Source organism: Polypterus senegalus, chromosome 10 (assembly GCF_016835505.1).
Source record: "Polypterus senegalus isolate Bchr_013 chromosome 10, ASM1683550v1, whole genome shotgun sequence".
NCBI lineage: Eukaryota > Metazoa > Chordata > Cladistia > Polypteriformes > Polypteridae > Polypterus > Polypterus senegalus.
In genome coordinates this window covers 117,404,623-117,419,974 of record NC_053163.1, presented here as the reverse complement: position 1 = coordinate 117,419,974, position 15,352 = coordinate 117,404,623, and the positions used below count along the sequence as shown (strand labels likewise).

At 36.6% G+C, this 15,352-nt stretch overlaps 1 protein-coding gene across 1 annotated transcript in view; it reads right to left on the bottom strand.

The window, feature by feature from the left end:
• The window catches only part of LOC120537463 (F-box/LRR-repeat protein 19-like), a 94,773-nt gene that overhangs the window by 27,028 nt on the left and 52,393 nt on the right, over positions 1-15,352 (bottom strand). The window contains 3 exon segments of the mRNA XM_039766413.1: positions 1,599-1,781; positions 5,318-5,404; positions 5,506-5,649. Coding sequence (XP_039622347.1) covers positions 1,599-1,781; positions 5,318-5,404; positions 5,506-5,649 — 414 coding nt within the window.

Sequence of the window (15,352 nt, the reverse complement as noted above, 5' to 3'; positions counted from 1 at the left end):
TCTTACCCTGTGCACATTACAAAGCTATTCTCTGACATAGTAACAGGTCAAATTGACTCAGTTTTCAAAGGTCAAAATCCTGGAACTCATTTTTGAAATGTATCCCTCTTTTTTCCTTTTTACATTTTCTCCTATAAAACACCTATGGTTGCGCCGTTTTCAAAGTAGCTTATATATGAGTGATCAGACTTTGTCACTGCTTAGTTGGTGTATCGGTTCAGAAGTAAACTATTAACTAGATCTGCAGATTAACTGCTACACTGCATTACACTCTCAAACATCATTTCAAATAAACGGTCATATGTGCTTTACGAACAGACATTAGTTTGGCTTCAAAAAACCAGATGCATGACACCAATTTAGTATATGTATATCCAGGTTTAACAATGAAGCATGTCGTTTTGCCTGACATGCTAACTGGCATAATCGCAGTGCTAGATTTGTAGCACCAAATAAATTTTATTTTGGTATTAACAATTGGTGGAGCGCATTTATTTGTCAGAATAGATAAGCCAAAGAACCACTTTGTTTGCAAATTTATCTCGACTTTTACTTGCTACAACTGTTTGCACTGCTAGTGCACAATCCTGTATGCATAGTACATGATGCATGGGACGTTCTTCTCACAACACAAAACTGTACAAAACCAGTTGGAAGATGGATGGATGCTTAAAAACACACCCATCGACATCTTTGACATATTTAGAAAATGAATGTGATTACTATGTTCTTTTCTATGGTCTGCACAGGACACGGTATTAAAAAGTCATTTTGTCTCTTCTTACAACATTATGACACTATATGTTGAACGATTAAAACTTGCATTTGACTAGTCACATCACTGCACTCACAAAGCATTAATGAAATTATTATGAACTCACTCTGTAATGGGTTACAAGTGTTGTGAATTTTGGCTTTTTTAAAAATAAAAATGATTCCCACAGTCAAGTGCCAAAATTCTCCTGTCTTGGAGACAAAGCATTTCTAGACATGACTTCTTTCTGTTTTTATTCTCGACATGTGCAGATGTGGTGCATGACCATTGTCACAGCGAGTCATTTTTTATATGTAGTTCTTACTCATGTTTTTCTCATGTATTACTCTGCCTTCGAGTAATTCATCTACTTGAAGTCACATACGAGTTCAGTATCGGCCATCATTCGATACTACTGATATTGTAAAAAGGCTAGAACCATCATGTTTTTTGAACAATAGTATCAAAAGGTCCTGGTTCTTTTGACATACAGTATCTAAATACAACTCCATATTGATAAATCTGAATTCTTAGTTTAGTGTTCCCTGTAACCACTATCTGTATGATGTATAAACATATACACAGGCAAGAACACAGACACTTTTTTTAAATAAATACAAACTTTCATGATTTAGGACTACTTTTGAAAGTAAAGTTATTGAAATCAAAATGATTGCAGTAATATGTATGTATGTACTGTATGTATTAAGTGTGTATTTTTTTGTGATTTTTTTCTTTAACCTCTTATAAACCACTTTGGGCTACATACCTTATATGAAAATTTCTATGGAAAACTATTTTATTGTTTATTGTTATGCATGCACAGCAGCCTTCACTCTTTCACCTTTTTTTTGGGTCCAGTGTCCTGTGGCACTTCTTTCTCTTTTTTGCGTTTATGTCCACCGTGACCACCCTCCTCAACAGATGAAGATTTTTTTTTGCTTGGAGGTGGATCATCTGTAAGTTTCCAGCGTCCTCCAACTTCTCCATTGTCAATGCGTCGTTTACCTGTGCCATCACCTTGATCCTGGATAAAGGGAAGATATTATCAAAAAAGATATTTTCACCTTTACGAAAAAAACTCACTACAACATTGCAATGAATACTAAATAAAAGAGTTGATTTTTACAAACTAAAACGAAGACATCCAGCACATAAAAGTGGACAAAAAACTAAAAAGACGATGCTCTTTTTACTGAGATGCCAGTTATAAGTAGCTTATAAACTGGTATCACTTTAGATTAGGTGTCCCTAATTACATGGTACTTACTATGTAATTACTAATATAATTACAGGCTAACTAGGCGTTATTACCTTGTATTTACTGTTCAACACAATGGAAAGTTGCGGTTAAGCACTCGAAGGTAATTGTTATTCTCCAGTTTATGTACATATGTAGTTTTAAAAAAACTGTGGAATAATTACAATTGAATAATTAATTATAGCGTTACACTGCATTACACAGTAAGCACAAGGTAATAACACCTAGTTACTCTGTAATTATGTAAGTAATTACATGGCAGGTACAGCATATTAGGGACACCTAAAATGATACTGCTTTTAGATCATGTGACATGATAACCCTCTGGGCAGCAAGGGCAATCTTACTTCAGGGATTCAAAGCAAACAAGAGTATGGCAAGAAAATGCACAAGACATAAGATACATGTGGCAAATGAGGCAAGGAATCCACGCCATCACAGACTACAAGATCACACCACCTGCTTGCAGTGGTGATGCCTTCCTTCCAGATATTTAAAACAACTTGTATGCACAGTTTGATGCCCTGAACAACATAACTGCGAGGAAGTCTATCCCTCTTTTGGTGGCACAGGTACTATGCCTGTTTCCACAGCTGACATGAAAAGAAAAGAACTTTGCTGAATGTAAATTCATACAAAGCTGCTGGACCAGATAACAAACCCAGACAAGTTCTCTGGAAATGGGCAAACCAACATTTCCCTGAGGCTGGTGGTCATGCTTCAAAACCATTACCTTCATCATATCTCTCCTGAATAAATCTAATACTTCAATGGCTACTATGCTACAGTATTCACACAAGTCATCCAAAACAGTTCTGACAGATTCTACAACAGATACTATCCCTTGGCTGTCCGAATTCTGAACTATGTGCTGAACCCCTCCCCTCTGCTCATTGTAATTTGTTTATATGCAGCACATTTGTTATTACTGATGGCTTTACTCCATACATCTATTTACTACCACTAATCCAGGTCCAGGCTGCAGAGTCAGAAGACTGAGCAAAGATGGCCAGACATCCCTCATTCTCTCCAACTCATCTGTGTGGGATACCGAGGCATTCCCAGGCCAGCTGAGAGATGTAATCTCTCCAGTATGTCCTGGGTCTGCCCCAAGTTGTACATGCTCAAAACAGTTCAACAAAAAGGCATCCTAACCAGATACTCATACCACCTCAACTGTCTCCCATTCAAGTGGAGGAGCAGCGGCTCTATTTTGAGGTCCTCTTGAATATTGGTGTTCCTCACCCTATCTCCAAGGCTTAGTACAAGTACCCTGAAAAAAGCTAATTTCAACCTCTTGTATTTGTGATCTAGTTCTTTCAGCCACTACCCAAAGCACTACCTGCTTGCCAATCTCGTGCTCTCACTTGTGAACAAGATTCTGAGATACTTAAATTCATCTGACTGAGGCAGAACCTCATCACCAACCTGGAAAAGGCATTCCATCATTTTCCGACTGAGAACCAGGACCTCAGACTTGGAGGTGCTGATCCTCAAACCAAGGAACGTCAGACTCAGCTGCAAACCACCCCAGTATGTATCCGAGGTCTCAGCCCTCCAGACACCCTCCTCCTCTTAAAAATTAACAATCAGAAACAGACGGCTGCCCTGGCAGAGACTCACGCCTTCCGGCTTACTGAATGCAATGCAAACCAAGCTTTCGCTCTGCTTGCACAGAGACCGAATACCTTATAACAGGCCTCATACTCCATACTCCCAATACAACCTACACAGAACATCCCAAGGGACACAGTTGTTGGTGTCTACAAAACACCTATAGACTGGCTGGGCATACTCCCCTCCATGAACTCCCACATTGTCCCTACCATGAATCACCGCCCTGTCATGGTGGAGGGATCTGAATATCCCAATGATCCTAGGAGCTATGCTATCTTGGGCAGCCGCCCTGGTAGGGTCACATAAAGCAAATTGGTCCTCAGTGAAGGATCAGACTAAGTGCAGTTCAACTAACACTCATGGTAAGTTTTTCAAAGGACTAAGTACCTTGCCTAGAAACAGGAAACAAGGGCACCTGGCCTGCAGCCAGGCATTGGGGTAGGGGCGCTTGATAACTAGCACCTGGTGGTTGGCCCTTTACCCCGGCCAAGCACAACCAGAATGAGCAACATGGGGCATAATCCAGTGGGCCCACCACCTGCAGGAGAAGTGCTAGGTATTTGGTGCACTGTGGTTTGTGTGGTAGTCAAAGGAAATTGTCTTTACAGACTGATCCCTGGAGGACCAATCTGGCTCTTGGGACATGGAATGTGACATCACTGTGAGTAAAGGAATCAGAGCTTGTGTGGGAGGTGGAGAGATACTATTTAGATATAATCAGGGTCACCTCAACACGCAGCACAGGCTTTGCAACCAAACTACTAAAGACAGGCCAGACATTATTCCACTCTGGAGATGCCCAGTGTGAGAGGCGTCAGGCAGTGTGCTTACTCATAAATGGCTCTACACATGAATGTTGGAGTTCACTCCAGTGGAACAGAGTAGCCCCCTCCCTGCGACTTTGGAGTTGGGGGAAGGGCTCTGACCATCATCTGTACTTATGCACTGATGATTGGGTTGAAGTATTTGGCCTTCTTGAGGACCCTGAAGGGTGTGCTGGAAGGTGCTCTCACTGGGGTCTCTATCACTCCAGTACAGCACTTTAACACTCACATAGGCAATGACGGTGAAATCTGGAAGAGCGTGATTAGGAGGAACAGCCTATCCAATCTGAGCACAAGCTGCGTTTTGTTGGTGGAGTCTTGTGCTAGTCATCATTTGTCCAAATCATGTTCGAGCATATGGGTGTTCATAAGTGAACTTGGCACCAGAACACCCGAAGGCGTATGTCACCGACAGACATAGTCATGACATCAGATCTCTGACCAGAAGTCTTGGACACTCTGGTGAAGAGAGGGACTGAGCTCCAAAATGATCACTGCCTGGTTGTGAATTTTATCAAATGATGATGAGTTAGTTTTAAATGCAATTATTAGATCTTAATAAACAAAATTAATTTATTACAATCTATCAATTACTTATTATTTCCTTATGTATAGTAATTATATAGTTGTTTACTTATCTTATGTTTATGTATATGTTGAACTGTCATCCTGGGGAACATTATTCTCTACCACTGTACTCTGTAACACTGCAAATATGGTATGACAAAAATGCCTCTTGATTTGAAAATGTTTTAACCATACTAAATAATTTTAATGAAACTGAAATATTTAATTGATACAAATGGAGTTTTAATTATGAAAAACTTTAAGTATCAGTTGGCTTTACAGCAGTTACATTACCTTGCTAGCCTTTCCCTCCTTGTTGCACTTTGGACACTCCCAGCAATTAGGAATCTCATCATTGATTATTCCTTCAGACTTGCTCATCTAAAACACAGTATTGTTAAATTAAAAATGTAATCCAAAATAAAATAAGGGATGCTGCATGGACAAATTCATAGTTTATATGTGCATGGAATTTTTAATACCTTAAGGCAACCAGGGTGAACAATCTCATTACAGATGGTACACTCCATTAAGGACAGGTTGAACTTCTCTTCCTCATCCTCCACGGTATCTTCTTTCCCTGCTTCACCACAGGATAGACACACTGCTGTGTGAGGTAGCACAGGCTAGTAAAGAAGAAAAAAATAATTTAAATTCAAGTTCTAAAAGTTTTTTTTTTATTCATTTTTAAATGATTATGTTTAACCATATCTCCTTACAGAAAAAAATGACAAGAACAGTTGCCTTAATTAAATTCATTTTTATTTCTCCAGTTTTAAACTTTATGATATCTGTCAATACAAGAGGAGATTCATTTCAATATACATATACTAGTTTATAAACATACCTCCACTTGGAACCACTCACTTAGCACACATTCTTTCTTTCTCTCAGATGTGGATCACCTAACAGTACAATAATTCATCAAACAAGGATTGATACTATTGGTGTTCATGCTTTCTTATATTTTCATCATTCCTTATAGTGTAAGCCGGATTTCAAAAAAAGCTTTAAATTCAAATACTGAAAGTTCTGTATATGGTAATTCACAACAATTCACTTCTGTTTCATTTATACATGTCTTAAATGTTTTTTCACCTGTTTTACTATTTTATTTTAAACCACCTTGTGATGTTATTTAACTGACGTCCTTAAATAAAATCTATTTTTACCATAACAGCATAATTTATAAAACTGTGACATACATAGTATACATGGACACATGTCAGTTATACTGTATTTTTCAGCTCTACTACTGTTGACTACTGTACATCTTTAGCCATTTTTAAAAAGATGAGAGCATAATAGTGAACATTTCCAACAGATCCTTCTATTTCCAAAATTAAAGCATTTTATCTTTTCTTTAAAAAAAGGACAATATATGTCTATGGATTTTGTCTTCATACAAGTTAAACTTTTCCTATTAAACTTCAATTAGGTCTTTTAATACTGGGAGTATTCAATACATGTAAATTTTATATCTGCAGTAGGGTTGTCAAAATATAAAAAAAATTAAGATTTGAATACAGTACTCTTTAAATGTATGTATTTGAAGTTAACTTTAAAAATTTGCGTGCTGCATATATGTTTCTAAAATATGTTTTTTCAAACATTTATGTTTCCTTTGTTGCTTGCAGTGTGTTTATTAGTGTGAGACATGCTTATGCCAGGTGCCTGCAGTTAATGAATAACAACATGTGGGACTAAGCTAAATTAAACTGCCCCTTTTAACATTTGGGAGCAAAAAATGTAACACGGGTATACTGAGTAAGTATTTTCATTATTCTCTTCTTTTTAGGCACAATGTTTTAAACAATCAGCCACCTAAACTTCTAGTTGGAGTGGAATCAAATACTTAATGATCTGCACTCTACTAGATCTTGTACCCAACTAGGAAACACAGGGGATGCCAAACACCAAAACAGATCATCCACCTGAAGCTAAGCATGTTTGAGGCCAGCCAGTACTTGGATGGGAGGCCATTGAGGAAAAGTTTGGTTTTTTGCTGGAGAAGGTGTTGGTGAGGTCGGCTGGGCATCTTACCGTGTTGGTATGTGTGTGGATCTCAATGTCCCAGTGCACTGTGCAGCAAAAATGGTGCCATCCTTCAGATGAGACATAAAGTTGAGCCTCTGTCATTAAAGATTCCAGGGCATCGTTCAGAAAGAGAAGGATGTTTCCCTTTGTGTCCTGTCTAAATTGGCAATGACAGACTGTCCATTGTGGCCTACTAATATTAAAGTGTGCCCAAACTAGCTACATATCTTTCTCACCCCTACACAACCTAATGGCTAATGTGTGGTGAGTGTACTGGCCCATAAATGCCTGCTGATGCATCATCCAGGTACATGCTACTATTTGTGGAGGCTGGAGCAGTTCCCTAAGATCTATGTAAAGTATATTGAGTAGGTTAGTAACTTTACAACACAAATTCAAATTTGCAGAGTGCCCTTACGTCACCATTGCTAACAGCCAATTAATGTGTTCTTTGACAGTACCAGTGATGTACGAAGGATTGCCAGGTACAGCAAATTAAGACCACAATCTTAGCCTTTTATTACATTTTACCAATCTGTTGCGGTTCAACACACACAGGAAATCAGACACAGAAGCCTCTCTTTTGTTTGCGCATGCCAAAATCCCTACATTCTTTTGACATTGTGGCGGCATTCTATGCTTTATATTTCCCATTGAGGGCTCATGGGTTGTCAGATCTTATCCAAACAGAGCCCACCACCTAGGCCTGTGCGATATATCGAGTGGCACGATATAAACAATATTTTTTAATACATCGTTTGAAAACAAACCTATCGCGATATATTATGTAATATGTTTTATTAAACACTACAAGTGTGTTGTGCGTTATTTCTGCTAATTGGAGCACATCCTAAATGCAGTCATTGCGATTAAACCCCTCCCTCCTGCTTATCTTAAACAGTAACAACAATGGCCGAGACGGAGGCAGAAACAAGTATGGCCATCAGCGATGATTTAGTGCCAAAAAAAGGTACAAATGTGACCTCCGTTGTTTGGAAATGGTTTGGCTTTAGACAAAATGATACAGAACAAAAGATTGTTATATGTAAACTTTGTAAGAGAGAAGTAGGGATGAAGAGCGGCAATACCTCGGACCTCTTCAATCATTTGAAAACAAAACACGTTACGAAGTACGAAGAATGTATTAAACTTCGCAAGAACTTTGCTCAAAATGCAACGAAACACATCCCTGCCGCAAAACAAATCACGCTGGCGGCAATGTTCTCTCATTGCATACCGTATGAAAAAACAAGCCCCAAATGGAAGGAAATAACAGCTGCATTAACATACCACATTGCAAAAGATATGGTTCCTGTTGCCACTGTCGAAAAACACGGATTTCAGAAACAACTGAAAACGACTGATCCCAAATATGTAATTCCCAGTCGTAAATACTTTGCTGAAGAAGCGCTGCCCAAATTATACAATGAGGTAAAGGAGAAAATTCTGAATCAGCTTCAGAACGTTTGCCACTTCTCCACCACATCCGATCTGTGGACTAATCGTACCATGCAACCATACATGAGCCTAACGGTTCATTTTATTGAAAACTGGGAGATAAGAAGCGTTTGCCTTCAGACAGGATTTGCACCAGATGACCATACCGGAGAAACGATTGCGCTGGGGCTCAAAGATGCACTTAAATCGTGGAAATTAGATGACGCACGACAAGTATGCATTACCATAGATAACGCTGCAAATGTGATTAAAGCCGTTGATCTGAACAAATGGAGGAGACTGCAGTGCTTTGGTCACCGGCTGAATCTGGTGATTGGTATGGCGTGTGTGTGCTAGTAATGTGTCGATCACAAACGAAACGGTTCCTTGAGCAGGCTCTTTTTAGTGAACGGTGGGAGCCAGTTCCCGTTTTTTGGAACCGATGTCTGTGTAGTGTGTTTGTGTAGTGTATATATATATATATATATATATATATATATATACACACATATATATATATATATATACATATATATACATATATATACATATATATATATATACATATACATATATATATATATATATATATACACACATATATATATATACACATATATATATATATATACATATATATATACATATATACATATATATATATACATATATATATATATATATATATATATATATATATATATATATATATATATATATATATATATACATATATATATATATATATATATATATATATATATATATATATATATATATATATATATATATATATATATATATATATATATATATACATATACATATACATATATACATATACATATATATATATATATATATATATATATATATATATATATATATATATATATATATATATATATATATACTAGCAGAATACCAGCTTACTGGAGAGTAGTGTGTTAAAGAAGGTACGAAAAAGAAAAGGAAAAATTTTAAAAATAATGTAACATGATTGTTAATGTAATTGTTTTGTCATTGATATGAGTGTTGTTCTCATATCTATCTATAAATATATATATATATCTCTATCTATCTATATATATATAGATATATTTCCCTGCCATTAATCAGCTGTGATGGCACTGTCAGTCCTCTACTCGTGTGCGTGTCTTCATAATCCGGGGTGAGAACCTCATAATCGTATACGTGCAAAGAAAGTGTGAATCGCCTTAATATTATTTTGCCGTGGTGTAGAAAAGGGGTCCGTGTTTGCACTTGTCTGGGCTATAGCGCAGGGGAGGATGAAAAAATTAAAAGTGCTCACTTTGACTTAAGGCAGAAGCGCAGTCAGCGTCTCAAAGGCCGGCACAGCTATGCACGCGCTGGCTGCTCGACTTTTGCAGGGCAGGAGACCACAGTTTTTGCAGACACGCTCATGATATCAAAAGTCTCAGCTCTTTGGAGGTCATTCATATATATATATATATATATATATATATATATCTCAAAATACCCGCGCCTAGCGGAAGTAGTGTGTTAAAGAAGTAATGAAAAGAAAAGGAAACATTTTAATAATAACGTAACATGATTGACATTGTCATGAGTGTTGCTGTCATATATATGCCTGCCTAAATAAGTCACCCTCGCTTTGCTCTTACTTTATTTACCGTTCATTTAATCACGGCTAGTGGCGGAAAAATTATAAAATGGAAGGAGGATGGCTTTACCAAAACAATTATTGATGGCTTAATCGATTATTCATAAAGCTTGAATTGGTGATCTGTTTTTCTGTGTTAACCTCATATTTTTTCATACTTCTTCTCAAACTAAGGTGGTGCGAGGGTAAAATGAATCGGGATGCACTGATCAAAGTAATCGGTGTACCAGGAAATCATGCATTGACAAAAGCTCCCCTTTGCTTGTAATGCAAAGTGTGATTAAATGCATTATTTTTAACGCATTATGGAGCACATGCATCGAAGCTTCTCAGCTGTGTACACGCTGTGTAACACGATTGTCAATGTAACCTTTTGTAAGTAGTGCCTGGAGGATTCAGTGTGGAGAAACTCTATAGAGACAGCATGTGTATTAACTTGTGGATTTTTCTGTGAGTATTTGGTGGCAGTCTGACGAAGTTGCTTCGGAAGACGGCGTTAGCTGCAGAGCTCAGCTCAGAGCCAAATGAGATGAATGGGAGGGGAGATGATGACGTGACTCCCCACCCGCCTTAACTGTCAATCCCCACAAACACAGTCTCGGAATTTGCATAAGCACACCCCTTCACCTACAATTTTAACTTAGTTATAAAGTGATCAAAACTCGTTTATATCCCGCGTCCTCTCATTAAACTTGTATCCCGCATTACCTGTGGGCATGTGAAACGCCAGCGGTAGCCTGTCTATGAACTTAATTTAAAGTTTAGGTTTACACCTTGCTTTCTTTCCGAGGTAGCAGCAGTCATGAATATGGTAGTATATGTCACTCTTCTTATTGTTTCGCTGCCTTCTCAATTATATAATGCATGTTTTCTTAAGCGCTTTTGGAGGTCTTCCTGGTTTTCTACACACGCGTTGACAGTCAGTTCACGTGATTACGTGAGGCGTGATGATGTCACACGAAACTCCGCCCCCACGTCATTCCAGCTCAACTCCATTACAGTTAATGGAGAAAAATACCTTCCAGTTATGACCATTAGGCGTAGAATTTTGAAATGAAACCTGCCCAACTTTTGTAAGTAAGCTGTAAGGAATGAGCCTGCCAAATTTCAGCCTTCTACCTACACGGGAAGTTGGAGAATTAGTGATGAGTGAGTGAGTGAGTGAGTGCTTTGCCTTTTATTAGTATAGATATATATATACATATATATATATATATACATATATATATATACACACATATATACACACACACACACATATATATACAGACACACATTTACATACACTTATATCTATGTATGTATGTATGTATGTGTATCTATCTATTTATATATCTCTATCTATATATATATATATCCTTTGGGGTGCGAGCAGCTGTTGCTGGGGGTGCCAGAATCCATTGAGGAAGAAAAATGAAAAACATTATTGTACAAAATCTTAATTTATCTATCCATTCCTAAATAATTAAATGGGCAGGTTATTTCGTATCAGTGCAATACGCTGCTTGTTAAAACGGATGACTCCTAATCTTACGTGCACTTAGTGCTGCGTGGGTATTATGATCGTATTTGTTCAAGTTCTATTTAAATTTTAAATATAAGTAATTTTTATTTGGTCGACAGAAATATGTTTAGTAGGAATGAAAGTTAAATATAATCATCATTGCATAAATGTTTCTTCACCATAGAAATTTAAAGACTAAATCCAACTGCCTGATGGGCTCATCAGGCAGTACACACTCACTGCACCCACTCTCGCGTATCGAACCTCAGACGTCAGCACTAAAGGCGAAGCCTCTCATGTTGCGCTAGGGTGTGTGGTTCGTTTATTTGACAGTATGTAGATCGGGTGTATATATATATATATATATATATATATATATATATATATATATATATATATATATATATATATATATATATATATATATAATAAAAAAGGCAAAGCCCTCACTCACTCACTCACTCACTCATCACTAATTCTCCAACTTCCGTGTAGGTAGAAGGCTGAAATTTGGCAGGCTTATTCCTTACAGCTTACTTACAAAATTTGGGCAGGTTTCATTTGAAATTCTACATAAGGGTCATAACTGGAAGCTGTTTTTCCCCATATAATGTAATGGAGTCTTGAGTTGGAGATGGCGTGGGGGAGTTTCGTGTGACATCATCACGCCTCCTACGTAAAGCGTAGAGAATAAGGAAGAACTCCAAACAGCGATGAGCACAAACGCCATTTCAAAATTGAGAAGGCAGAAAAACATTATGAAGCAAATGATGCATACAAGCATATTCATAAGTACAGCTACTGCGGAAACAAAGCACGGCGTGAACCGTAAGTTTATATTAAATTAAGTTCATAGACAGGCTGCCACTAGCGTTTGTAATTTAGTGCCTGCCCATATAAGGCCGTCCATCAGCGGCAATCCAATACAAACAATGCCGGTAAATGTTCACGGGTGAAGGACTGTGCTTATGCAGAGGAAGATGAGATGGTCAGGGTGGTGTTTGGCACAAACTCATTGAAACTGCGAGAGAAACTTTTAAGTGCCGGGTCTTAGCTGACATTACGAGATGGCACCAGTACAGCTGGGAACCTTCGATGCAAGAACACCAAGCGGCTCCGTGAACTGGCGAGTGCACAGACAAAAGCAACAGTTCCAAAGAGTGCTGAACAAAACACGAATTACACAATTGAGAAGGCAGCAAAAAATATGAAGCGTCTTATACATACAATCATATTCATAAGTGCAGCTACTGCGGAAACAAAGCACACGGTGGAAAAAGTGAATGTCCTGCTAAAGGAAGACAGTGTAAAAAAACCGTGCATGCAGGTTGTCACATCACAGATAAAAAGGAAGACGAGCGGTTTATTGATGCAGTAAGGAACTAATCGATGAATGAAACCTCTTATCTGATTGACAAACACGGAATGTAACTTGAACACATCCTACAAATACGACCCTAATTGAAAGAAATAATGATAATCAAATCCTTGATGACAGCAACATTCAATAACACTCACAAAACAATTACTGTATATTGACAATCATGTTACGTTATTTTTAAAATGTTCCCTTTTCTTTTTCATAACTTCTACTTCTCCACTGCGGTACACGGGTATATATATATAAATGTATATATATACCCCGATCTTTACTTCTCCACTGCGGTACATGGGTATATACTGTATATACCCCGATCTACAATACATACTTTAGCATAGACAAGCCACACGCTGTGGCTAATTGTAGAGTCTTAAGCCTCTAACGCCGACATTGAGGTTCGATTCCTGAGAGGGATGTACTGACTATGTACAGCGCTACCCGCTTCATTTTACCTTCGCATCTCCTTGGTTTGGGACGTATGAAAAAATATTAGGTTAACGCAGAATCATGTTACGTTATTTTTAAAATTTTCCCTTTCTTAGCACAAGCACAGCTGAGAAGCTTCGATGCATGTACTCCATAACGCGTTAAAAAATAACGCATTTAATCACACTTTCAATTACAAGCAAACGGGAACTTTTGTCAATGCATGATTTCCTGGTACATCCATTACACTGATGCACACATCACAGCTACAAAAATGTTACAGTCGGAATAAAGCGCGTTCCTACGACTGATCATTTCGACTACCCGCGAAGCCTTGATAAAAGCATGGTTTTGTACACAATGAAAAGCAAGCAAAATTAGATGCATTACAGAAAGCGGACTTTGTGTCTCTTACTGGGGATCATTGGACTTCCGTGACCGTTAGTAATTCTAAATACATCTAATTACAAAATGTTCAATGATCACACTGTTTTAGCCTAATGTACAAAATAATTTTGGCTAATGTTACTCAGAGTTTAAAGAGTAAGCTGGTCAAATTACCTTTTATGTTTCTGACTTATTTTTTTAAGAAGAAAAACTGCACTTTATGTTGAAATTTTGGTTATTATTATTTAAAGACAATACTATTCTGAAAAAAATGTACTTAAAGTACTTAAACTACCACTTTATTTTTAAGTCTGCCCAATTTTAACCAGGGATGATATTTTTGTTTCTGTTTTGAATTCAAATGCAGTTTAAAAGCTTTTTTCAGAAATTAAAACAGCTTCAGTTTACAATATTCATGTCCATGTCTATTATTTGATTCTGTCGCCCACTAAAACCGTTTTAAATAAAAAAAAACAAAAACATTTGCTATTTGGGGCAAATTTACGTGTGCGATTACATACGATTAATCAAGATTAATTCTTACACAGCCTCTAATTAATTGGATTAATTTTTTTAATCGAGTCCCACCCCTAATATATATATATGTGTATATACAGTATATATGTAGATATGTATGTTGTATATACATATACGTATATATATATACATATACGTATATATATACGTATATATATACATATATATATATACATATATATATATATATATACATATATATATATATACATATATATATATATATATACATATATATATATATATACATATATATATATATATATATATATATATATATATATATACATATATATATATATATATACATATATATATATATATATACACACACACACATATATATATACATACACGAGAGGATATGGCTAACTTTTCTTTCTCTTTCCTTCTTTAACACACTACTTCTCCGCTGCCAAGCTGCGGGTATTTTGCTATATATATATATATATATATATATATATATAGATAGATAGATAGATAGATAGATAGATAGATAGATAGATATGAGAACAACACTCATATCAATGACAAAACAATTACATTAACAATCATGTTACGTTATTTTAAAATTTTTCCTTTTCTTTTTCGTACCTTCTTTAACACACTACTTCTCCTGCTGGCCTGGTATTCTCTAGTATATATATATATATATATAAAACATAAATATATAAATATATATATATATATAAAATATAAATATATATATATATATATATATATATATATATTTATATTACTTTTGAGAATGCAACGTATAGTTTTGTCCAGGAGGAAAGCAATGTTGCCTCAAATTCAATGGCAACCTTTTGTAGGGTGTGTCCCGGAGACTTATTAATTGTCATCGCAAAGCAGAGCCTTACTGGAAATTTGAGGCATTTCAATTGAAATGGGAGATCAGGGGGTATAACGGTGGTGCCAGGAATACATTCTGAGTGTGGCTCTGCTGTTTTTGTGTAGTTGCCTTCACACAGC